Source organism: Nerophis ophidion, linkage group LG07 (genome assembly GCF_033978795.1).
Source record: "Nerophis ophidion isolate RoL-2023_Sa linkage group LG07, RoL_Noph_v1.0, whole genome shotgun sequence".
Lineage (NCBI taxonomy): Eukaryota > Metazoa > Chordata > Actinopteri > Syngnathiformes > Syngnathidae > Nerophis > Nerophis ophidion.
In genome coordinates, this window is record NC_084617.1 from 19,938,517 (window position 1) to 19,962,360 (window position 23,844).

Here is a 23,844-nt window from a genome sequence, read left to right on the forward strand (position 1 = left end):
TCCCAGAGGCTATCCAGGTCAAATCGCAGCTGTGGCTTAGAACTTACAAGCGTATTTCTTCATCTTACTCGTTGTCGGCGTCGCTATGGCTGTATTTTCCTTGTTCTTCTGCTTCGTCTCCTTGTTGTGTGCGCAGTTGTGCACTGCACTCTCTAAAAGCCGTAGATGTTATTGTCTCATATGGATGTACAGTAGATGGCAGTATTTTCAAGTTCAAGAGTGTCACAACATTGCTGTTTACGGCAGACAAACTGCTTTACGGTAGACGAAAACGTGACTGCTGCTGTTGTTGTGTGTTGTTAACACGCTGGGAGGACGTTAATGAAACTGCCTAACAATAAACCCATATAAGAAACCAAGAACTCGCCCTCGATCATTCTACAGTTATAACGTCATTGGGCAGGCAGGCTGTTTATATTGTGGGAAAGCGGACGTGAAAACAGACTGTCGACACGTCACTCAGGTCCGCATGGAGCTGGAGGGGGCGTGGCCTCCAGCTCTGCCTGAATTTCGGGAGAAAATTTGTCCCGGGAGGTTTTCGCTGAATTTCGGGAATCTGCCGGAAAATCCGGAAGGGTTGACAAGTATGAGTTAAATACTAATCGAGATGAGCGACCAAAATACTGTACCTTTGTCACATGCGCTACGAGTAAATAATTATCCATCCATCCATCCATTTTTTACCGCTTATTCCCTTTGGGGTCTCGGGGGGCGCTGGTGCCTATCTCAGCTACAATCGGGCGGAAGGCGGAGTACACCCTGGACAAGTCGCCACCTTATATTTGAAGTATATTTATGTTATAGTGTCTTCTGACCAGTAAGCATGTAGACAATTACAGCGCTAATATTTATCTATTTATTATTTTATATTTAAAAATGTTGTATATTACGGACTCTCCTAATATGTATGTCTCAACTTCTGTGCAGCCCTTTTTGAAACTTCTATTGTTTTTTTGAAATGGGCTATGTAAATTATAGTGGATTGGATTGGATAGCGTCAATTCTGGTCCTTCAACAATCTCTCTTTCTTCGGAATTAAATTGTTTATTCATATAGTACATGTAGCCTATTATTTGCGCACTAATGATGTAGCGAATTCGGCTGTCGAAAAAAGACTTTGCTCCCCGAAACCGGATGTTGTGATGATGTATCCACTTCCGCTGGCGGGCTGCATCTATCCCTGCGCACTCTAATGACACAGCTTGGCCAAAGCTGACGAAAAAGTCACATTTGGACTGAAGTCACATTTAAAAAGATCAGATTCCAACCTGATTCAGGACTACCGGTACCTTCTGGTGTGGCGGGAATCTGATGCGAAAATATCAGATTTCAAGCACTTTGGAGCGTTAAGTTATACTGGCAAAAAAAATCTGATCTGTGTTATTTGAGGGCAAAAATAAATCTGATTTGGTGTGCAGTGTAAATGTGGCCCAAAAAATCCCAGGCCATGATCATGTGGCTTCCCCCAGTGGTTGTGGCCCTGAACAACACCATTAAGTGTTTATGCCACCGGTCTGCCCGGCATGTTGTTTATTGAGAATGATTAATATGTCATTTTAAATTACATCCAGAGCATCTTTCTGCCTCAAGGCTACCCAGAGAGCGTGAGCGGCGACTACCTGCAGTACCAGTTTTGGGACACAGTGCAGGTACGGTATTAAGTGTAATAAAAGGAGACATAGCTCATCAGTACTGTGAAAAAAAATGTTTTTTATAATGGTTTTCCATGAAGTTGTCTATATGCATATCATGTACTTCATATAGATTTGTTGTGGCTTAATGTAGGGATTCAGGTTGGTGCTTTATTTTGGTACTTTACATAAATATATATATATATATAGAGGGAGCTATAGCTATTCTAGCGCTTTGTTTTTTTCACTATACTGATGAGCTATGTCTCCTTTTATTATAATGGTTGACAACACATTTTGTTATTGCTTTATTGATTTTCCTATGATACTTTACTGAGTCTTTGATTTATTTTGTACAATTTTCCATTTTGTCTACTATTTGTGCACTTTCAAGTTGTTCTTGATTGACCACAGATGTGACTACCGTATTTTTCGGACTATAAGTCACAGTTTTTTTCATAGTTTGGCCGCGGGTGCGACTTATACTCGGGAGCGACTTATGTGTGAAATTTTTAACACGTTACCGTAAAATATAAAAAAATATTATTTTGCTCATTCACGTGAGAGACTAGATGTATAAGATTTTATCGGATTTAGCGATTAGGAGTGACAGATTGTTTGGTAAACGTATAGCATGTTCTATATGTTATAGTTATTTGAATGACTCTTACCATAATATGTTACGTTAACATACCAGGCACCTTCTCAGTTGGTTATTTATGTGTCATATAACGTACACTTATTCAGCCTGTTGTTCACTATTCTTTATTTATTTTAAAATGCCTTTCAAATGTCTATTCTTGGTGTTGGGTTTTATCAAACAAATTTCCCCAAAAAATGTGACTCATACTCCAGTGCGACTTATATATGTTTTTTTCCTTCTTTATTGTGCATTTTAGGCAGGTGCGACTTATACTCCGAAAAATACGGTGTTTAAGTGCATAATTTCCTGTTGGAAATTGCACACTTGACGATGACATTGTCGAAACCATTCTGTGTTTTGTAGCGCCTGCTTTAAGTACACTTTTTGCCATGCACCTCTTTATTTTATTTTTTTTATTAAGTTTTTTTGGAGTGCGTGTTTTTTCCCTATATTTTGTACCACGGTATTATGTGGACATAACCAAGGCATCAACATCTTTGAAAATCCCCAGGCCTTCTCCAGCTCTCTAACGGGGACTCTGGCCACTCAGGCGTCGCTTAAAGGTGTCGGGGTTGGAAACCAGGAAGCAACAGTGGCTGCAGCCACCATCACCTGGTTATTAAGAGGTGACGCCTGGATGCATTCTTTTATATGTTGACAGCCAGTGTTACTAAATTGTTTCTTCTTAAGATGGAACCAGCATGCTGGGAAGGATCCTCTTCGCCTGGCTGAAAGGGTAAACTCTGCCAATAATGAAGAGTTTTAGGTCTAAAAAGCCAAATGTTTATCTTCTACCACTGTTGTTTTGTGACTTCATCCCAGGAACAAGTTGGACTCTGACGCAAAGAAATGGAGGTATGTGAAATGTGGGCATTTTGCTTATTTCTCTTAATAATCCCCATGTTTGTCAAGGCTTTTTGCAGATGTTCTCAACGATATCGCCATGTTCATGGAAATATTGGCACCGTATTTCCCAGCTTGGTTCACCTTGATAGTGTGCACATCAGGCATATTCAAGGTAAACACAACATAACTCCTGGAGGTAGGGCTGGGCCGGTAAAACAATATCAATGTGTATTGAGGTCGACACATAAGCGATACCAATATAAAATGTTCGATACATATTTATAATTTTAGTCGGAATAAACAAGAAGTTATGAAGCAAGATGTGTTGCATGAGGTCACTTGAGCTCTTGGAACTTAGCAAACAGGAAGTGTCACTGAGCAATGGGAGTGACACTTCAACAGCCAATCAGATAACAGTATCAACTTCCATGTTCGGTTGCGCCATCTTTCTGTCTCGCTGTGGATTCTCTGCATGGAGCGAGCAGAGAAACTGTAATATCTTGGTATATCCACTCAATAACAGAAACTTGCCTTTTAGTTTTGTTGGTTTTAATGCAGAAGGTGCGACAACATCCTGATACTTCCAATATGTCCCTTTTAAAAACAAGCTTCCCCAACTACTCTGTAGAGTTCAATAACTTATACTCTACTGCCATCTAGAGTCTCAAAAACGCAAGTACCTTCGAATTTACTGCAATTATTTTACCACCTGGCTATTAATCAATCAATCAATGTTTATTTATATAGCCCTAAATCACAAGTGTCTCAAAGAGCTGCACAAGCCACAACGACATCTGCGGTTGAGCGTTTACATAAGGGCAAGGACAAACTCACAACCCAGTGGGACGTCGATGAGAATGACTATGAGAAACCTTGGAGAGGACCGGAAATGTGGGTAACACCCCCCTCTAGGGGAGACCGGATGCAATGGACGTTGAGTAGGTCTGACATAATATTGTGAAAGTCCAGTCCATAGTGGCTCTAACATAATAGTGAGAGTCCAGTTCATAGTGGATCTAACATAATAGTGAGAGTCCAGTCCAGGCTACCAGACTCCTTCTCCACTGATAAATAGCACCCTTGGTAAGTTGGAAATTGTATTACTATATTTATTGGCAGGCTTAAATAAGTCATTAAAAATATTAATAATTATCATTATCAATCAATGTAAAAAACATATATCGTGATACAGTTTTCAGCCATATCGCCCAGCCCTAACAGGAGGTACTTGTTTTACGCAGTTACACGGTTAGGACACTCTTCCGCGGTTTATTAGTACTGTAGGAAAATAATTACAAATAGTTGTACCTCAGCTTACCAGTTTTTCAGGATAAGAGCTGTCTCTTGTCTAATTATTATGCTTTATTAGACTGCAATCAAAAACTTTGTTTATGAGCCTCACTACTGCCAGTTAAAGGGGTGAATGTCACAGTGAAACCCATGAGATTCGACCTAAACATCCGGTCTTACTCGCTAGAAATCGACATAACTTTTTTTTTCCAAGCATGGGAAGGAGGAAAGTGAGTGTGAAGGACCGTGCTTAGAAGAAGTGGGCAATATTTATTGAATTAAAGTAATAAATTATCAAAAACATGACAAAGCGTGCCTCAGTTTGAGACCAGGAAAAAAAACTCACGCAACAATAAGCATACATGAACACATCACGAGAATGAGTCCATAACACCAGCCAGATTAATATCTAAACCAAGGGTGTCTAAACTACGGCCCGCCTGCGAGACGGGACAAGTTCAATAGGCATCATGGCCGGGAGCGTTGTATTCATATTAAATACAAAAAGTTTTGTCGCCATCTGGTGGCCAACGGATGTTACTCAACCATTAATCATAATCAGAAATACTTCATTAATCCCTGAGGGGAAATTTACATTTTTTGCACAATTGAGGAAACACAGCATAAAATGTACTTATATGACCGAGTTCAAACAGGCTTCCCTAGTCATGGTGAAAAACAAATTCAACCAACCCAAAAAGTCAACACACACATGGTAACACATAACACAACCTCAATGAACTTTGTAGGTATTATAAAAAACGTCCAATCAACAAAAAATATATACATACTACAAGGCGTGATGGGAAAAATACAAAACACTCTCTCCGTACTTATCCATGTTTGGTGCATTTTAGCTGCTTGATATTTATGATTGATAAAAAAAACTTAAGGATGTTGTCATGGAAGTAAAAGAAAAGGTAAGAGTTGAACTTTCACTTACTCTTCATAGCCAATTATAATGATTAATTATATATTCATTAGATTATTATAATACTAATATGTATAGGCTTTAGAAATATATATATATATATATATATATAAATAAAAGGGGGCTGTTGATGGTGTATTTGACGAAGAAACAGCTGTTAGGAAATCCATCCATTTTCTACCGCTTATTCCCTTTTGGGGTCGCAGGGGGTGCTGGCGCCTATCTCAGATGCATTCGGGCGGAAGGCGGGGTACACCCTGGACAAGTCGCCACCTAATCGCAGGGCCAACACAGATAGACAGACAACATTCACACTCACTTTCAAACTCTAGTGCCAAATTTAGTGTTGCCAATCGACCTATCCCCAGGTGCATGTCTTTGGAAGTGGGAGGAAGCCAGAGTACCCGGAGGGAACCCACGCATTCACGGGGAGAACATGCAAACTCCACACAGAAAGTTCCCGAGCCTGGATTTGAACCCAGGACTGCAGGAACTTCGTATTGTGAGGCAGACGCACTAACCCCTCTGCCTCCGTGAAGCCCCTGTTAGGAAATATTCATGGTAAATATTGTACATATTATCATCACATTACTTCACAAAACTACTGTAGTTGCTTCTAGTACATGGTATTGTATTGTTCTTAAACAATATTTCTTATCAAAAAGGTTGTTTTCCTTTTTTCAAGGGCATGTTACATTTTAAAATTGTGTTTTGGGGGCGTAGTACCGATTAATTTTAATTCATTTCATTAGGAGACACTGTTTCACAATACTAGTTTTTCAAGGTAGGCGCTCCAATTAAAGTCGTATCCCGAGGTACGGCTGTAGCTACTCGACTTACATCGTCGTAATAGGAACGCAACTCGTACGTGACCGATCACCCCCTGTAGCCCATAAAACAGCTAAGGCTGCTGTACAGTACAATTTGAAAAATGTGATATTAATTATAAGATTCCTGCTCTTTTATCGGACCAGTCTGTGGTTGGCGTAGCGGGCGGAGCCACCAGAGCCTCCCTGACGGTTCACCAGGCTCGCCGGGACAACATGGCCGACATCTCTGCCAAGGACGGCAGTCAGGTGCCTTTGACTCTTTGCTTGTTTCAAACATCTCCATTGGAATGTGAAGGTTAGCAAAATTCCCCTCTGGTGTTTTTGTCACAGGAGACTTTAGTGAATCTGGCAGGACTTCTGTTCAGTTTGATCCTCATCCCGCTCGTCACGGATAATCCCGTGTAAGTAAGTGTTACGTCACGCAGTCATCACTCAGGTACTCTGTTTTGAAATGAGACAAACGTCTGTCCTACAGGACTGCTATCTATCTCTGGTGTTGGCATGCGGGGAGTTAGATGTCTAGTTTGCGTAATTTGTGCAGATATTGGTGATAACAATTGTGTTTTTATGTCACAAACGTGTGTTCGTGTCCAGAGTCTCCAAAAGTGTCAAATTTTTTTTTATTGCGTTTTTTTAAATTTTATTTATTTTCCAAAAGTGTTTAATAATTATATCAGAAAATGCAGCTCGAACCTTTGGAAAAGGGTATGTTGACTGGTTTGAACACTTGCTAAATATAGCAATGAAGTTGTAAAAATGCGTTAGCTTGATGCTAATATACATTGTCATTCCTATTGACATGCTACTGATTAGCATTAGTGAGTTTACATGGCGATTTCAACCCCTCCCAATGTTTTAATGACCTAACTACAATTAAGATAAACTTTACATCAAACAGTTGGTGTGCAATGAGTTGAATACAGTATCAACACTTTGTAGGGCCTCACAAAACACAATATAAACAATACCCTACTGCCATCTTTCGTCTTGGACTTGCAACTTAACGTCAAACTTGCAGACGTTCGTATGATGATAATTAAACATGATATAACCGCCCGATTTCAGCTGAGATAAGCTTCAGCACCCACCGCGACCCCAAAAGGGACAAGCGGTAGAAATGGATAGATGAATAACAACGGGACAGCAGTTACCATCATCAGCTCCTTTTGAAATGTTGCAATAAATATGAGATATCATTAAAATAACTTATATATATTATTAACACACTGAAAATTGATGCCATTGAGTACCAGTATCGATTCACAGGTACAGGGAATGGGTACCGTATTGGTTTAAATGTGAACGGTACCATCCCTATTTCAGAGTTTCCAAAATTGTCTAACAATACCAAAAAATGCCGTTAGTATCTTTTGGAAAAGAGCTAGTCGAGGGGTTTGAATACTTTCTATATTTAGCGATACACTCGCAAAGTTAGCCACACTCCTCCATGATGCTGCGTCGTCTTGTTCTCTGGCAGACTAGTAGCATATGAGGTGTTTTAAGAAGTACAGTTGCCATGCAATTTATAGTGACGACAAGCTGCATTCAGTCCCATTATAATGTTTTTATGAGAAAGGTTGCGACGGGCTGCTATTAAGACTTTTCTCCCCACCCGCCAGACTGACCCTCAGCCTTTTCTTCGCCTTCACGGCCCTGCACCTCTTTGCCAACTACAAGGCCGTCCGCTCCGTTGTCATGGAAACGCTCAATGAGGCGCGGCTCACCATTGTGCTGAAGCAATTCCTCCGAAACGGACGCATCGCGAGTCCAACGGAGGCTAATAGGAAAGAACCCGTTTTCCTGGGTAATATATAAATATTTGTGCGATTGGTAATTGTGACAAACAATGCAAATATTTTTTGTAAACAGACTTCAGGGCAAGTGTGCCGATCAAACTTGGTGTAAGGCTTAAGGAAGTCATCCAGAGGTAACATTGCTCATGTTATACAATTCTGCTTGACGTTGACACTTATATGTTATCATTTCATTTGTGCTTTTTGTAGCCCAGAGGAGCTCCGTTTGGCTTTGAAGAAAAACAACAAGCCCTTCATTTTGGGCGTCACAAGCGGTACTAAAACACTTTAAAACGTTTGGAATGCATGAGTTAGAGATCACAGATTATCAGCGCCGATTGTTGGCTTTTTAGTGTATAACGGTATCGGCTTTGTTTTTTTAAACAGCTGCATCAGCAGATACAATATATACATTTATCATATCAGTATTTAAATATATACATATATATATATATATATATGTAGGTGTGGGAAAAATCACAAGACTACTTCATCTCTACAGAACTCTTTCATGAGGGGTTCCCTCAATCATCAGGAGATTCTCCTGATGATTGAGGGAACCCCTCATGAAACAGCTCTGTAAAGAGATGAAGTAGTCTTGTGATTTTTCCCACACCTAGATATTGCGCTCTACCATGGTATCGAGCACTATTCTCTGGATAATCCAATCAAGACACATATATATATATATATATATATATATATATATATATATATATAAATATATATATATATATATATATATATATATATATATATATATGGCGCAGTGGGAGAGTGGCTGTGCGCAACCCAAGGGTCTCTGGTTCAATCCCCACCTAGTACCAACCTCGTCGTGTCCTGAGCAAGACACTTCACCCTTGCTCCTGATGGGTGCTGGTTAGCGCCTTGCATGGCAGCTCCCTCCATCAGTGTGTGAATGTGTGTGTGAATGGGTAAATGTGGAAGTAGTGTCAAAGCGCTTTGAGTACCTTGAAGGTAGAAAAGCGCTATACAAGTACAACCCATTTATCATTTATATATAAATATATATATATATATATATATATATATATATATATATATATATATATATAAGATAGCACCAGCCTGTTTGCCGTATTACTTTATTTTGTTCAATTCATTTAAATAAAAAAATACTTTTATTGTCAATAATTCTCCTCAAATATGTTTTGATAACTGACAGGGCATGTATTTTGGTTCTTGTGAGAATTCTTCTGGGGTCTACTTTCACTGTGGCCGCCACACACCCCAGGTCCCAATAATCCCCTTCTTACAGTGCTGGTCATTCACAGTACATCTCTTCTTCTTACCTATTGAAGCATCCATTTTTTGCGGGGAAATCCAGTTTTTGTCCTTCTCAGTTCCGATTTTTTGTTTTTTGCTGGTTTTTGTTCTTCCCGGTTCCGTTTTGTGGGTTTTTGCTGCTGTAGTAACTTGACAATCCTTCCGTCCTAAACACTCGGAGCGAGGCGAGTTTCATGTTCTGTGATTCAACCAAATAACAACGGATGGACATAAACACGACAGAAAAATATATCTCTGCAAAAAAATCATAACTTTGTGTAAATATCTTGACAAATAGGAGTTTATTATGCAAGTAAAGAAGAGCATACTTTCTGTAACATCCAGGAAGAAATGATGTCAGCCAGCTTGAAAAATGTCTCAGTGAAGGAGCCCTGGATTGTTTTTTATTTAAATGTTGGCAATACTTAAGGGTTCATAACAAGGGAATCTTGCAATGTATTAAATTCATTAACTGCTATAGAATAGATTAGATGGTGAGTTATTATGATGTAAAAAAATCCCATATTTTTATCAATTTTCCTAGTAGATTTGCCATATTTTGTAATGCAAATGTTGATACTCCTCTCAGGCACACGTTTTAAAGGTGTTTGATGTTTTTGCTGCTAAATTAACCATAACAACAGCGCTGCAATAAACATTATGTCACTACTGGTTCCATGTTTCCTGAAAAATAATGTTCAAAAAACAACTTAAAGCCTGGTCCAGCTGTTTACTGACCTACTATTCATGTTTAAATATCTTTTACTGCGGCCTCCCTGACAACCAATAATCGGTATCAGCCCTGGAAAAAAACATATTTGTCGATCTCTGGTGGTGAGTGTGTGGTATTTTTCTTTCAGGCTGCGTTCGTGTGTGTTTGGGAACCCATGCATGCGTGCAAGATGAAATCCGAGCAATGTGTCAGGCTATTTGGATTAGCAGCAAGTTGACCTCTTGCACAGAACCACAGAAGCAACAAGGTGAGTGTTTATTTTCATGCAGTCTCATGAATAAGTTTGAGAGTATTCTACAATTTCCTTTGAAGATCTTGTGCGCGAGAGCCACAAGTTGATGGACTCTGTGTTCAGCACGTTTCTCCAAGGTGAGCAGCTGCACTGTTATTATTATTTTTTTGAAGACTTGAATAATCTGAGCCAAATCTCATGAGCAGGTGTGGAAGCTGCCGGTTGGGAGGTGAAAAGAACACTGCTGGACTGGGACGAGTGGAGGCTGGAGTGGAAAAACAAAAGCAGCTGATGCTTGCGGATTTTTGCCTCACAATGTTTGCCAAGCAAATATACTTCAATGATTCACTGGCCTTTGTGGAAATGTATTTGTAAAATAAAACTTTTGAATAAATGTATTTTTATGTATTTCATTGCAGTGGTTGGCAGTAACAAGCAATAAATATGTAGCTAAGCTGTGTAGCATAACTAAATTTTCTAGTAGCTTAGCTACTTTTACACCCATCAATCTATCTATTTTCTACTGCTCGTCCCTTTCGGAGTCGCGGGGGTTGCTGGAGCCTATCTCAGCTGCACATGGGCGGAAGGCGGCGTACACCCTGGACAGGTCGCCACCTCATCACAGGGCCAACACAGATAGCCAACATTCACACACTAGGGCCAATTTAGTGTTGCCAATCAACCTGTCCCCACCCATCCATCCATTTTCTACCACTTGTCCCTTTTGGGGTGGCGGGGGGTCGCTGAAGCCTACGGTATCTCAGCTGCATTCGGGCAGAAGGTGGCGTACACCATGAACAAGTCGCCACCTCATCACAGGGCCAACACAGATAGACAACATTCACACACTAGGACCAATTTAGTGTTGCCAATCAACCTATTCCAACTCATCCATCCATTTTCTACCGCTTGTCCCCTTTGGGGTGGTGGGGGGTCGCTGAAGCCTATCTCAGCTGCATTCGGGCAGAAGGCGGGGTACACCCTGAACAAGTCGCCACCTCATCACAGGGCCAACACAGATAGTCAACATTCACACTCACATTCATACACTGGGGCCAATTTAGTGTTGCAAATCAACCTATCCCCACCCATCCATCCATCCATCCATCCATTTCCTACCGTTTATTCCCTTTGGGATCGCGGGGGGGGGGGGGGGTGCCTATCTCAGCTACAATCGGGCGGAAGGCAGGGTACACCCTGGACACGTCGCCACCTCATCGCAGCCTATCCCCACCCATGTAGTTTAAATAAAAGCAGCTACAAGATAAACAAAAAATGACTGCACTTCTACTTTAGGCCGGTAGGAGACGCTTTATCAAATTCCAATAAAACCACAAAGACTAGGGCTTTGCCAGACGTATCGTCATTATCTTATTTAACAACATGACCCTCTTTACGATTGATAATTCCAACAATTTAATATTATGCAATAATTTGACATTTTCATGAATAAGTACATTACTGTTAGGTCCTGAGGAATGTCAAATCGGGCATGTCTGATAATAGTCCTGAAGATACGATATAGTGTCACTTTCTATCTGGCAACGCCAATAACAACATCCGGTAACGAATGCTTTTCTGTAAAGCTTACGCCATTTTTTAGGTTTAAGGCGGAAATATTTATTTATACCACTATTAACGCATTCAAACCATATTTAAATATAATACAAGGTAAACATTTCATATGTATATTTACTAACGTGGACGTACCAAATAGCATTGTGGTTAAAGTTTACTCACGCACCTTCCGATATTCCAGAATAGCCTTATTTTGAAAAGTAATTCCCCTGTTTCGATACGCCAACTTGACTTATTGTGCTCAGACGACCTATGCTAACCAATCTCCAAATTTATGGCGTCAAGTTTGTCGTAAATGGGGCGTTATAAATGTGTCTATGAGTGTGAAAGCTCCGACGAGGTTGACGAGAAATATTTCAAGTAAGTCTGCGGTACGGGTAGTTTATTGAAGTAAAAACCAAGGTAAATAAAAGAGTTTCCTGGTTGCTCTTCTCCATGCTAATGCTAATGTGATGCTAAAAAAGTGTTTTCTGGTTGCTCTTCTCATTGCTGATGCCAATTAATGTGATGTTTGCTGCGCCAGGTTTCCACTGTTTAACGAGAGAAGACTGAAGAAATGGCTGAGCAACATGAAGTGGAAGGACTGGACGCCTTCTCGCTTCTCTGTGCTGTGCAGCAAACACTTTGAGGAGCAATACTTGGACAGAAGTGGCAAATGTGTGCAGCTGAGAGAAGATGCTGTTCCTACCATCTTTCCACTCCAGGATGAGGCCAAGAAGATGCAGGTTTGGATTGTGTTTTTTTACTGATGGATAGACTCCAAAACAATTAAGTTACCGCCACCTCATTACAGACGACCACAATGTATCCCCTCTAGCGTCTTCCAGTTGGGTTGTCACGATAACCAGAATATCAGTGATCTCAAAACCAATGACTTTCCGATACTGAGTCAATACCAGGATAACAATAAAATACGTCAGCCCACCTACTTTAGAAGTCACTGCTTTATTGAAGTCGGGACGGCGTGGCACAGTGGGAGAGTGGCCGTGCGCAACCCGAGGGTCTCTGGTTCAATCCCCACCTAGTACCAACCTCATTGTGTCCTGAGCAAGACACTTCACCCTTGCTCCTTATGGGTGCTGGTTAGCACCTTGCATGGCAGCTCCCTCCATCAGTGTGTGAATGGGTAAATGTGGAAGTAGTGTCAAAGTGCTTTGAGTACCTTGAAGTTAGAAAATCTCTATACAAGTACAACCCATTTATCATTTAAGTCTTTCAAAGTGTCAAGTATTCAGAATCAGTGTGCAACATCCATCCATTTTCTACCGCTTGTCCCTTTTGGGGTGGGGGGGAGGTGCCTTTTTCAGCTGCATTTGGGCGGTAAGTAGGGTACACCCTGGACAAGTCCCCACCTCATCACAGGGCCAACTCAGATAGACAGGCTACATTCACACACTAGGGCCAATATTTTTGCTTGATTGATTGATTGAAACTTTTATTAGTAGATCGTAGGGTACTCCCTGGACAAGTCCTCACCTCAACACAGGGCCAACTCAGATAGACAGGCTACATTCACACATACATTCACACACTAGGGCCAATTTTTTTGCTTGATTGATTTATTGAACCTTTTATTAGTAGATCGTACAGTACAGTACATATTCAGTACAATTGACCACTAAATGGTAACACCCGAATAAGTTTATCAACTTGTTTAATTCGGGGTCTTTGTAAATTATACCATGGTAAAGGTTGAGTGCAACAACATAATTTAAATATCAGTATGAGATGCCAAGAAGTAACGATACATTGAAAAAACAGCAATGTTCTATAACCTTCTTGTATATATAAAAACAATACTATGCTTATCTAGTGCAGTGGTTTTTCAAATGGGGGTACGCGTACAACTGGGGGTACTTGACGGTATGCCAAGGGGTACGTGAGATTTTTTTTAAATATTCTAAAAATAGCAACAATTCAAAAATCCTTTATAAATATATTTATTGAATAATACTTCAACAAAATATGAATGTAAGTTCATAAACTTTGAAAAAAAAATACAACAATGCAATATTCAGTGTTGACAGCTAGATTTTTTTGTGGACATGTTCCATAAATATTGATGTTAAAGATTTCTTTTTTCGTGAAGAAATGTTTAGAATTAAGTTCTTGAATCCAGATGGATCTCTATTACAATCCCCAAAGAGGGCGCTTTAAGCTGATGACTACTTCTATTTGTAGAAATTTTTATTTATAATTGAATCACTTGTTTATTTTTCAACAAGTTTTTAGTTATTTTTATATATTTTTCTCCAAATAGTTCAAGAAAGACCACTACAAATGAGCAATATTTTGCACTGATATACAATTTAATAAATCAGAAACTGATGACATAGTGCTGTAGTTTACTTCTTTATCTCTTTTTTTCAACCAAAAATGCTTTGTTCTGATTTGGGGTTGCTTGAATTAAAAACAATTTCACAGGGGGTACATCACTGAAAAAAGGTTGAGAACCACTGATCTAGTGGTTAGAGTGTCTGCTCTGAGATCGGTAGGTCGTCAGTTCAAACCCCGGCAGAGTCATGCCAAACACTATAAAAATGCGACCCATTACCTCCCTGCTTGACACTCAGCATCAAGGGTTGGAATTGGGGGATAAATCACCAAAACTTATTCCTGGGCGCAGCTACCGCTGTTCCTCACTGCTCCCCTCACCTCCCAAGGTGTGGTCAAAGGTGATGTGTCAAATGCAGAGAATAATTTTGCCACACTTAGTGTGTGACAATCATACGTACTTTAACTTTAATAAGTCTGATCAAAAATGACAACAATAGACAACTGATTTACATTCTAAAAAGAATTGCAGTGGCGTGGCGCCTGTGAGTATATAAAACACTGTAGTTATTGATATTCTTTCAATATGGTGGTAGTGTAATGTCATCATGTGATTTGTAATAGAATAGGCTAATAATAGGGCTAAAACATATATTGCTCTGACATATATTAAAAAAGATGTCTTTATTTAAAAAAAAAAAAAAAAAAACTGTCACTGTCTCTTCAATGCAGGTACCCGAGACTCCAAAAAGTACAAGACGAAAGGTGAGATTCAGTTTTACATCATTCGTTTCTGTGTATATCATATCCATGTACTATGGTACCTTTGTTGTTATAAGTGATCCGTTTCAAAAAGTCAGACAAAGAACAAATGTTTCAAAAACCAAAGCAATTTTTCCTATTAGAAAAAATGTTAATCTGATCGATCGGTTGTACCCACCCAAAAATATGAACTAAAAATTTTTTTGTGGAAAACAATAATTTTTTTCATGAAAAACATTCTGAAATACTTATACATGATGAATTAAATGTATCATGGATATTTAACAACACTTGCTGGCAAAGACAGCGATGAGGGGAGAGGAAGTGAGAGCCTTCTTTCTGAGATTGCAGCACGTTCTTTCTTGAATTCAATAGTGTTTGTGCAAGTGAACAGACAAGTTTGTTCCGCGCAATGTTTGGCCATATCATTATTTTTCATCGAAAAATGAATTATACTAAAACCGAGGTGCCATATATTCTTTATTATATAATATTTTATGTAGGGTTGTACACTAACTTTTTGTCAAAAACCAAATCAGACAAAAACCGGAGATGTTACTGTATTTATAATTTGAATTGTTTTAAAAAAATATATATTTATTTTTATTATTTTTTATGTTTAGCAATATGATAACTTCTTGTCGAAAACCGAATTATACTTAAACCGAAGTGCCAGTGTATTTATTTATACATTTTTTAAATAATAAAAAAAAATGTTTGGCCATATAATAACTTATCATCGAAAACAGAATCAAACAAAAACACAGTAGCCGCTGTATTTATTTATTTAATAAAAAAAAAAAAAGTATTTATTTTATGGCAATACGCTAATTTTAAACAGCTGCATCAGCAGATACAATACAGCTAACTACGGTGTTTATGAATTATTTTTTAACATTTTGTATAATTAGATTTTTTATTTTATTTTAAGTTTTTTTTTTATGTTTAGCTTTACGATAACTTTTTGTTGAAAACCGAATTGTACTAAAACTAAGGAGGCACTGTATTTATTTAAAAAAAAAAAATAATTTAAAAAATATATATGTTTGGCCATAAATTGAGGTGCCACTGTATCTATTTATTTATTGAATTTGAAAAAAACTTTTTATTTATTTATTCTTTATATTTTTTTGGTATGTTATATTTTTTTATGTATGGCCATACGCTAACTTTTTATCGAAAACCAAATCAAACAAAAAACAGCCAACCTCTGTTTGTTGATTTTTTTCGTATTTTATAAATTCTTATTATATGTTTTTTTTGTAATGTTTGGTTAGCTATGCGATAAAATTTTGTCAAAAACCGAGGTGACACTGTATTTATTTATTTAGTTTTAGTTTTAATTATTTGTTTGAATTTTTATTCAATTTTATTTTCGTAGTACGATGACTTTTCGCCAAATTACACTGTTGAGTTTTTTTTGATGTTATGGAATAGCCGTTGTTTGTATCGTTAGCAGAAATCCACTAACGTGTCCATGACCACCACTGACACGGTCATTTGTAGCAATCCGGACAACCAACTCAGCTGCGAGGACACACAACTTTCCGAGTAAACTTATAACATTTCTCAGTCTTTAATCAATGCATGCTTTTATGCTACCATAATATTTTTTTTCATTGTTTATCAGACCAGCAGAGGACCAACGGAAGCCCAGCAGATGGAAGATCATCATGGACGAAGGCCTCATGAAGATCAACTCCTTCCCGCACTTCTTCCACGGAGATTATTGTGCCTCACAGGTGAAAACCTTGAATGTAAACAGTCTGTGGTGATGTCATCATGCATAATTTTAAAGACCGCGCCTCAACTTCTTGTCATGTTTACCAACAGGATGTCCAGTGGGCTCCAGACACGGATGTTATGATCTCCACCAACGAGGTTTGTGTGCAACTTCAATGTCAGTTATTACTAAGGGAGTCCCCATCCGGTATTGATATTAGTTTGATATCAGAAAAAAAACTAATATGGGATGTCATGTGCTTGCATCTAAAATGTGTGATTTCATGTGCGATACAAGCAGTCCTGCAGAGTGTTTACTTGTGTAATGATGGACAGCCAGTTAACACCTAAATGTTAAGCACACAATTTATTTTATTTTCATCAAGTATTTTACAAAAGATAAACATGTCAGGCTATAGTTTAAGAGGTTAAAATGTGTCATCATTACAAAAGGTTTTGTTTTTTTACAATGAATTAATGTAGCTGAATTCTTCTTTTCATCTGAATCTTAACATAATTTTTTTCAAAACCAAATTCTGCTGAGCTAGCAGCTACACAACAGCTACGCACACAATAGCACACAAGCGAGACGTGCTTACGTAATCATCGTTAAACAATATTGCAGTGTAAAACAGCAGATTTGTCAACAAGTGTCAAATAATTATTGGTGTATTTTACTTACACATACAAAGTTCTCAAAGCAGAAGCGTATTCAGTAACAAAAGTGTCTACATCATTAAATGTATTGCATTATGATCTTAACTAATGGTAAAAAAACCTGTTTTTTAAAATTCAATGTATAAAAATTCAGTGCATAAAAATGTAGTGCGTAAACGTCTGTTGCCTTAAAAGTCCCCTCATTGGCTGGTTCTGAGACAGGATTGATTGCTGCAGTTTTAATTTAACGAAAGTGAGTCTTGAGTTTACCGAATATTACTGTGCTGAATTTTTCGGTACTGGAAATTTTTTACACTGAATTTATACACAATGCATTTTAAAACCTTGAATTTGACCAAACTGAATTTTTAAACACACACATTTTGCTCCCATATTTTTATTCAATGAAAGTGTCTGCATAATTTGATGTAAAAAAACATTGAATTCACAAAATTCTAAAGCAAAACATTCAGTTACATTAATTCAGTTCCCAAAAAAAGCTTTCATAGATTGACACAAAGTATCCTCCACGTACAGGCTACTAGGAGCTAGCAGCTACACAAAAGCTAAGCACACAATAGCACACAAGCTAAACATACGTAAAAATTACTGAACAATATATTGGTGTAAAACAGTACATTTGTAAATATAAATAAGTAGCAAATAATTATAGTTGCATATTACTTAAGCAGAAGCGTACTAGAAAGTATCCAGTAACAAATGTGTCGGCATCATTCAACTTACTGCGTTGTGAGCTTAACTTATGAATTCTTGTCGCCAAAAAATAAATTACCACTCCACTTAAATTTAACGAGTTAAAATTAAAGTACCAATGATTGTCACACACACACACGCAAAATTATTCTCTGCATTTTACCCATCACCCTTGATCACCCCCTGAGAGGTGAGGGGAGCAGTGGGCGGCAACGATGGGCGCGCCCGGGAATCATTTTTGGTGAATTAACCCCCAATTCCAAACTTTGATGCTGAGTGCCAAGCAGGGAGGTAATGTGTCCCATTTTTATAGTCTTTTGTATGTCTCGGCCGGGGTTTGAACTCACGACCTACCGATCTCAGGGCGGACTCTCTTAATAACTAGGCCAAAGACAACATAAGTAGATTTCAGACCAATAATAATAAAAAGGTTTGTGTTTTTTATTCTTACCTTTTGTTCTCTATATCTTTTCACCTGATCAAACCTTTTCTAACAATCCACATTACAAAATAACTAAAGTATGTACGATGATTCGTGCTGATATCTCATCGGAGTAATATCGGTATTAGCCAAGGTTGGATCGGGACACTCCTCGTTATATTTCCCAAAAGTTTGGACTCCCCTGATTAAGACTGTTGATGTTCTTAAGCCACGCCCTCATTACCCAAATACGGATGTACTTCCTTCTATTCAATAAGAATTAAACTTGATACTATTTCATGAAATATACAGAAAGAACACAATGCAGTTTAATTTACATTTTTGAACAAATATAAGCTTTCCTATCTGCCACAGATGGCGTGCCAAGACCCTGAGAAGGTGATCCATGTGAGTGAGGCGTGGCAGTGGCTCAGCCTGGACGTGCGCGGGCCTCTGCCGCCGACGCGCACCGGCCACACGCACGTGGTGACGCTCAGCGACTGCTTCTCCAAGTGGGTGGAGGCCGCGCCCGTGCCGGCGTTCCTGCCCGCCCACGTGGCCAAGCACGTCGCCGACGGCGTCGCCCACTTCGGCTACCCGCTACGCGTTCTCTCCCGGTTGCCTCGCAACGTCATCCGCCAGGTGAGTGCCGGCCCCCTGCGCACCGACGTGGAGACTCTGACTTCCCGCTCGTGCAGATCAACCAGGAGCTTGCAACTCACCTGACGGCCGCCACGCCGCTGGTTGTTTATCATCCGCACGCTGGCGTTGCTGATGTGAGCACGCAGCTGATGATTGACAGGTGTGTACAATATTATATTAGGACCACAGTAATAAACAGGTTAAAGCACCGGAATATCTATTAAACAGAACAAGAAGTAAGGAATCAGGCAGGGACAGAATTTAATTTTGCCCATGAGGAGAACGCATGGCCCTGCACACTCAGTTACAGTCTCACCCTACCCTCTGAGGAACAGCCCACACGCCCACCTTTTTATTCAGGAGTTGCATCGCTGAGGCTGCTTCTAAAGGGAGGGGTCACACATTATGCAAGCAGCTCAGTACGCACAATACGTGATTATTCAGAACGGAAATGTGCTGGGGGCATTGTGATTGCGCCCTGTCTCCGCTTTGTCTGCCTGCTGTTATGCCTTATCTTCGTTGAGGTGCTTGAGGTTCGTCCTTGGCTGTTAGCGGGCTGAAAGACAGAAACATTTGCGGCAAGTCAACTCCTCACATTGTCGTGGAAGATAACAAGTTATGTGTCGTTGCACGAAAAGAAAAAGTACAGTTTGAGCACAATAGATAATAACTAGAGCAACGGCCTTTTAAGCACAAGAGTTGTGTGATAACTTACAAATAATTATTCTAACAATTTAACTTTATCTTTGTACTATTTATTTTTTTTAACAATTTGTTAATACTAAATGTTTAATAATAAATAGACTGTGTTTGTGGTGGTGTACCTAATGATTTGGCCTTTTTGCTCTCCACCAGAATGGTCAGCGAGCTTGTGCAGGAGCACGCGGCCGACTGGGACGTCTACCTTCCCGCCAAGGTCTTCGCTCTGTGCTTCCAAGAACATTCGGGTACGAAGCAGCGACCTTTTGCGCTGCTCTGCTGCGACGGGCCTGAACCCGTCAACGCTCCACGGGGTCTACCTGTGAGTTTTTATTATGTACATCTTTAAATCACCTTTTATGGTCTTGAACTGGGTAAGAAGCTATTTAACTAACACGAAGTAACGTGTGAAGCTAAGTGAACACACATCTACAGCACTAAATATATTTTGCGATGTACTCCAGGGATCAATACAAGCAATAACTTTGTTCAGTTTCTCCATCGAGGGTGTCCAAGCTTGTTTTTTTATTGGCCGGCGACACATTAAAGACAAAATAAAGATAGCTGTAAAGTGAGTCTCCGCTTTTCTAAAAACACGCTAGCTTGATACTAATATACAGTAGCTCTGCTATTGACATGCTATTGATTAGTGTTAGTAATTTTACATGGCGATTTCAACACTTCCAAATTGGTTATGGAGATGCACTTTTACAATCAATCAGCTGGTGTGTAGTAAGTACAATACTTACAGTATTATCACTTTTTAGGGTGCAACAAAAATCGAAACAACACACCATAAACTATAAACTACTGCCATCTAATGTTTTAGATTTACAACTGTAATTGCAACTTACTATCACACTTGCAATTGAGACCTAGAAATGTGATAATAAACAAGATAAAACAACAGGATATTAGTTAACAGAAACAGCTCATTTTAAATCTTGCAAAAAATATACATATTTAATTATTTAAAAACAATAGTTATTCACACACACAAAAGTGCCGAAAATTGGTACCGTTGAGTACCGGTATCGATTTCCAGGTACTGGAATTGGGTAGTGGCGCAGTGGAAGAGTGGCCGTGCGCAACCTGAGGGTCACTGGTTCAAATCCCACCTAGAACCAACCTCGTCACGTCCGTTGTGTCCTGAGCAAGACACTTCACCCTTGCTCCTGATGGGTGCTGGTTGGCGCCTTGCATGGCAGCTCCCTCCATCAGTGTGTGAATGTGTGTGTGAATGGGTAAATGTGGAAGTAGTGTCAAAGCGCTTTGAGTACCTTGAAGGTAGAAAAGCGCTATACAAGTACAACCCATTTATCATTTATTTATTTACAATATTGGTTTGAATGTGAACGATACCCATCCCTACTTACAACACTTAAAACCTTTAGTATGCAAGTATGTGGAACTAGATTACGGAATGAATTATAAACAATGGACTAATATGATTCAGTTTAGGTAACTGTTCAAATTTAAAGTGTTTACAAAGTATAACAAAGAAAAATCCTGATAAATAAATTGAAGTTAAAAAAATAAATAATGCTTTTTATCTTATGTGAATTACAACCTTTACACTTTTATTCATTGGTGAGAACTTTATCGATTATTTGTTTGTTTGTGTCACAAATTAGTAAGTGAAAAAATGTGTACAAAACTGAAAAGTGTAGGATTAAGTACGTTTTTCTTCTTCTAAACGCTTTTTGGAAATGTTGTACTAAGAAACTGTAAGTATGTGATGTATAATATTTTAACTGTATGCATGTTCTAAATGAACGAATACCATTCTTATTAATGTTTGCTCTCCTCTCTGCACCGCAGTACACTGACACAGAGATCCGAGAGAGTACTCTAGTAGTTGCACAGACTATATAAACTGTCTGTAAGTACTTTTTCTATTTCCTTCCAGTTTAGTTCATGACTATTTGAAGGAGTTTGTGTAACTTATTCCATGCATTTCAGCTCGTCTGAGGCGGAAAATGAATCAGGGTCGTCCGACGCGAGACTTTACATCGAGAAAAAGCATAAGTTATCTTTGAATTTTTATGCACATTTGTGGAAAATTTTGATTAAAAAAAATACAATAAAAACTGTTTTTGAGTAGAATGTTTTTTCTCACACCAAACTCATTTTGATGTAATATTTAACACAAATTCAACTGAATGATAAAGTATTTTCTTATGACAGTATATACAGGGATGTCCGAACCTTTTCCACTGAGGGCTACACACTGGAAAATCAAATCGTCAATCAAATACCAATTTGATATTTTTAATTTTCAAAGCTATTATATACACATATATATATATATATATATATATATATATATATATATATATATATATATATATATATATATATATATATATATATATATATATATATATATATATATGTGTGTGTGTATGTATGTAATTTTATTTTATGTATTTATTTTTTACCTTAAGGATTCCCCTCAAGGAAGGGTCTCTGTCATAAAAATGTTAAAAATAATCCATATAATGTATATTTTTTTTATTCAACATTTACATCTCCAGATCAATTTAAGTCGATCATTTGATCCAAAGTTTTCCTTTTTTTCTTTTAATATTTATGCCTTTTTTGTCAAAACCCTTTTTTTTTTTTACCAAAAAAATGGTTGTCAAGTATTTAAATCCTTAAATAGGTCAATAATTATTAACACCATTGATTTTTATTTCATTATACGTTTTTGAGCAATGACAGTTTAAAAAATCAGTCTTAAATTATTGGGGATCCAAAAGGGCCCTATTCATAAAAGTGTTCAAAATGGGTCTTACATTTTATTTTATGTTTTGCATTTCAACACTTAAGTCTCTACTTCCGATGTATCCATCCATCCATTCATCCATTTTTTACTGCTTGTCCCTTTCGGAGTTACGGCTGCTGGAGCCTATCTCAGCTGCATCTGTCGATTATAGTTATTTTCAAAGAAAACGTTTTTTTTTTATGGCAAACACAAAATATGCAAAATATTTACCCAGGAAAAAAATAAAAGTGGTATTTTTGATGTGACGTAATTAGAGCCTTTTTGAGGTCATTAATTAATAACAACATTGACTCATTGAATTCAATGTTATTTTTTGAGCAATGACAGCTCTCAAGAAAAAAAAATGCCTGCATTGCAGCTTTGTGTTAATAGAGTCAACATTGTAACTTGTTCTCATTACATTTCACCCCTGTTAGCCATTTTATTGTACTTTTTTATGTTTTTTGGGGGGTATTTTTACAATGTGCGATGTATTGTTAAAACAATTAGCTGCGGGTGGTAAGTGCCCCCTGGGCCACACTTTGGACAGCTTTAATCTCGTGATTTGTACAGGAAGTAGTATTGTCGTATTTGTAAAATGTTCATACTTGCCAACCCGAACCCTCACGGATTTTCCGGGAGACTCCCGAAATTCACCGCCACTCCTTAAAACCTCTCGGAACAAATTTTCTCCCGCAATTCAGGCGGAGCTGGAGGCCACGCCCCCTCCAGCTCCATGCGGACCTAAGTGACGTGTATAAAGAGCGTGTCTGCCCAATGACGTTATAACTGTAGAATGATCGAGGGCGACTTTTTGGTTTCTTACTAGGCAAAATAAATAGATATAAATTATATACTGTATATATATATATATAACATATATATAACAAACAAACAATCGGAAAATCCCCGTTACTGAGGAGGCTAACCATGATGTGTGCAGTTTATCAAAGCAACAATCAAACAATCGGAACATTCCCGTCGTATCAATTCCTAGATATGGTCGTAATTATACTGAATGCACTGGGCATAATAAACACAACATTATTAATATTGCTACTACGGATAATTTGATCAAAAATTCCCTAAAACAGCCCACTACCTATAATATAGGTTTTTTTAAACATAAGATCATTGTCTCCCAAAACGTTGTTAGTTAATGATATCATCAGAGACAACAATCTTAACGTCATCGGTCTCAGTGAAACCTGGCTTAAACCAAACGACTTTTTTGCGCTAAATGAGGCATGTCCTCCTAACTTTACACATGCGCATATTGCCCGTCCGCTTAAAAGGGGTGGGGGGGTCGCACTAATATACAACGAAAACTTTAACCTTAGGCCTAACATAAATAATAAATATAAATCGTTTGAGGTGCTTACTATGAGGTCT

The 23,844-nt window shown here is 38.4% G+C and overlaps 2 protein-coding genes across 4 annotated transcripts in view; both read left to right on the top strand.

Moving 5' to 3' along the window:
* rusf1 (RUS family member 1) overlaps positions 1 to 10,614 on the top strand; it is an 11,538-nt gene extending 924 nt beyond the window's left edge. The window contains exons 3-15 of the mRNA XM_061905557.1: positions 1,572 to 1,649; positions 2,786 to 2,900; positions 2,965 to 3,010; positions 3,097 to 3,129; positions 3,187 to 3,292; positions 6,316 to 6,417; positions 6,502 to 6,572; positions 7,791 to 7,975; positions 8,041 to 8,098; positions 8,175 to 8,239; positions 10,112 to 10,231; positions 10,297 to 10,353; positions 10,423 to 10,614. Coding sequence (XP_061761541.1) covers positions 1,572 to 1,649; positions 2,786 to 2,900; positions 2,965 to 3,010; positions 3,097 to 3,129; positions 3,187 to 3,292; positions 6,316 to 6,417; positions 6,502 to 6,572; positions 7,791 to 7,975; positions 8,041 to 8,098; positions 8,175 to 8,239; positions 10,112 to 10,231; positions 10,297 to 10,353; positions 10,423 to 10,508 — 1,122 coding nt within the window. The 3' untranslated portion in view covers positions 10,509 to 10,614. The remainder of the gene's footprint in view (positions 1 to 1,571; positions 1,650 to 2,785; positions 2,901 to 2,964; positions 3,011 to 3,096; positions 3,130 to 3,186; positions 3,293 to 6,315; positions 6,418 to 6,501; positions 6,573 to 7,790; positions 7,976 to 8,040; positions 8,099 to 8,174; positions 8,240 to 10,111; positions 10,232 to 10,296; positions 10,354 to 10,422) is intronic.
* Positions 10,615 to 11,828: 1,214 nt separating this feature from the next.
* Positions 11,829 to 21,791, top strand: zgc:153292 (uncharacterized protein LOC100003014 homolog). 3 transcript variants are annotated; one of them, XM_061905558.1, is made up of 11 exons: positions 11,829 to 12,154; positions 12,318 to 12,519; positions 14,801 to 14,833; positions 16,287 to 16,381; positions 16,461 to 16,572; positions 16,664 to 16,711; positions 18,720 to 18,986; positions 19,043 to 19,146; positions 19,842 to 20,007; positions 21,507 to 21,567; positions 21,648 to 21,791. In XM_061905558.1, the coding sequence occupies exons 1-10, from the start codon at positions 12,090 to 12,092 to the stop codon at positions 21,558 to 21,560; spliced, it is 1,146 nt and encodes a 381-aa protein (XP_061761542.1). In that variant the 5' UTR covers positions 11,829 to 12,089; the 3' UTR covers positions 21,561 to 21,567; positions 21,648 to 21,791. The 3 variants fall into 3 exon arrangements, with proteins under 3 accessions (XP_061761542.1, XP_061761543.1, XP_061761544.1); XM_061905559.1 differs by having other exon boundaries at positions 11,835 to 12,154; positions 16,290 to 16,381; XM_061905560.1 differs by lacking the exons at positions 11,829 to 12,154; positions 16,287 to 16,381 and having other exon boundaries at positions 12,324 to 12,519.
* Positions 21,792 to 23,844: the final 2,053 nt, after the last annotated feature.

Excerpts from the sequence above, each read along its gene's own strand:
- zgc:153292 (XM_061905558.1), top strand. The coding sequence starts at position 12,090 with ATGGGGCGTTATAAATGTGTCTATGAGTGTGAAAGCTCCGACGAGGTT. Across the intron at positions 16,573-16,663 it reads GAGATTATTGTGCCTCACAG|GATGTCCAGTGGGCTCCAGA; the intron begins GTGAAAACCTTG and ends GTTTACCAACAG. Across the intron at positions 20,008-21,506 it reads ACGCTCCACGGGGTCTACCT|TACACTGACACAGAGATCCG; the intron begins GTGAGTTTTTAT and ends TCTGCACCGCAG.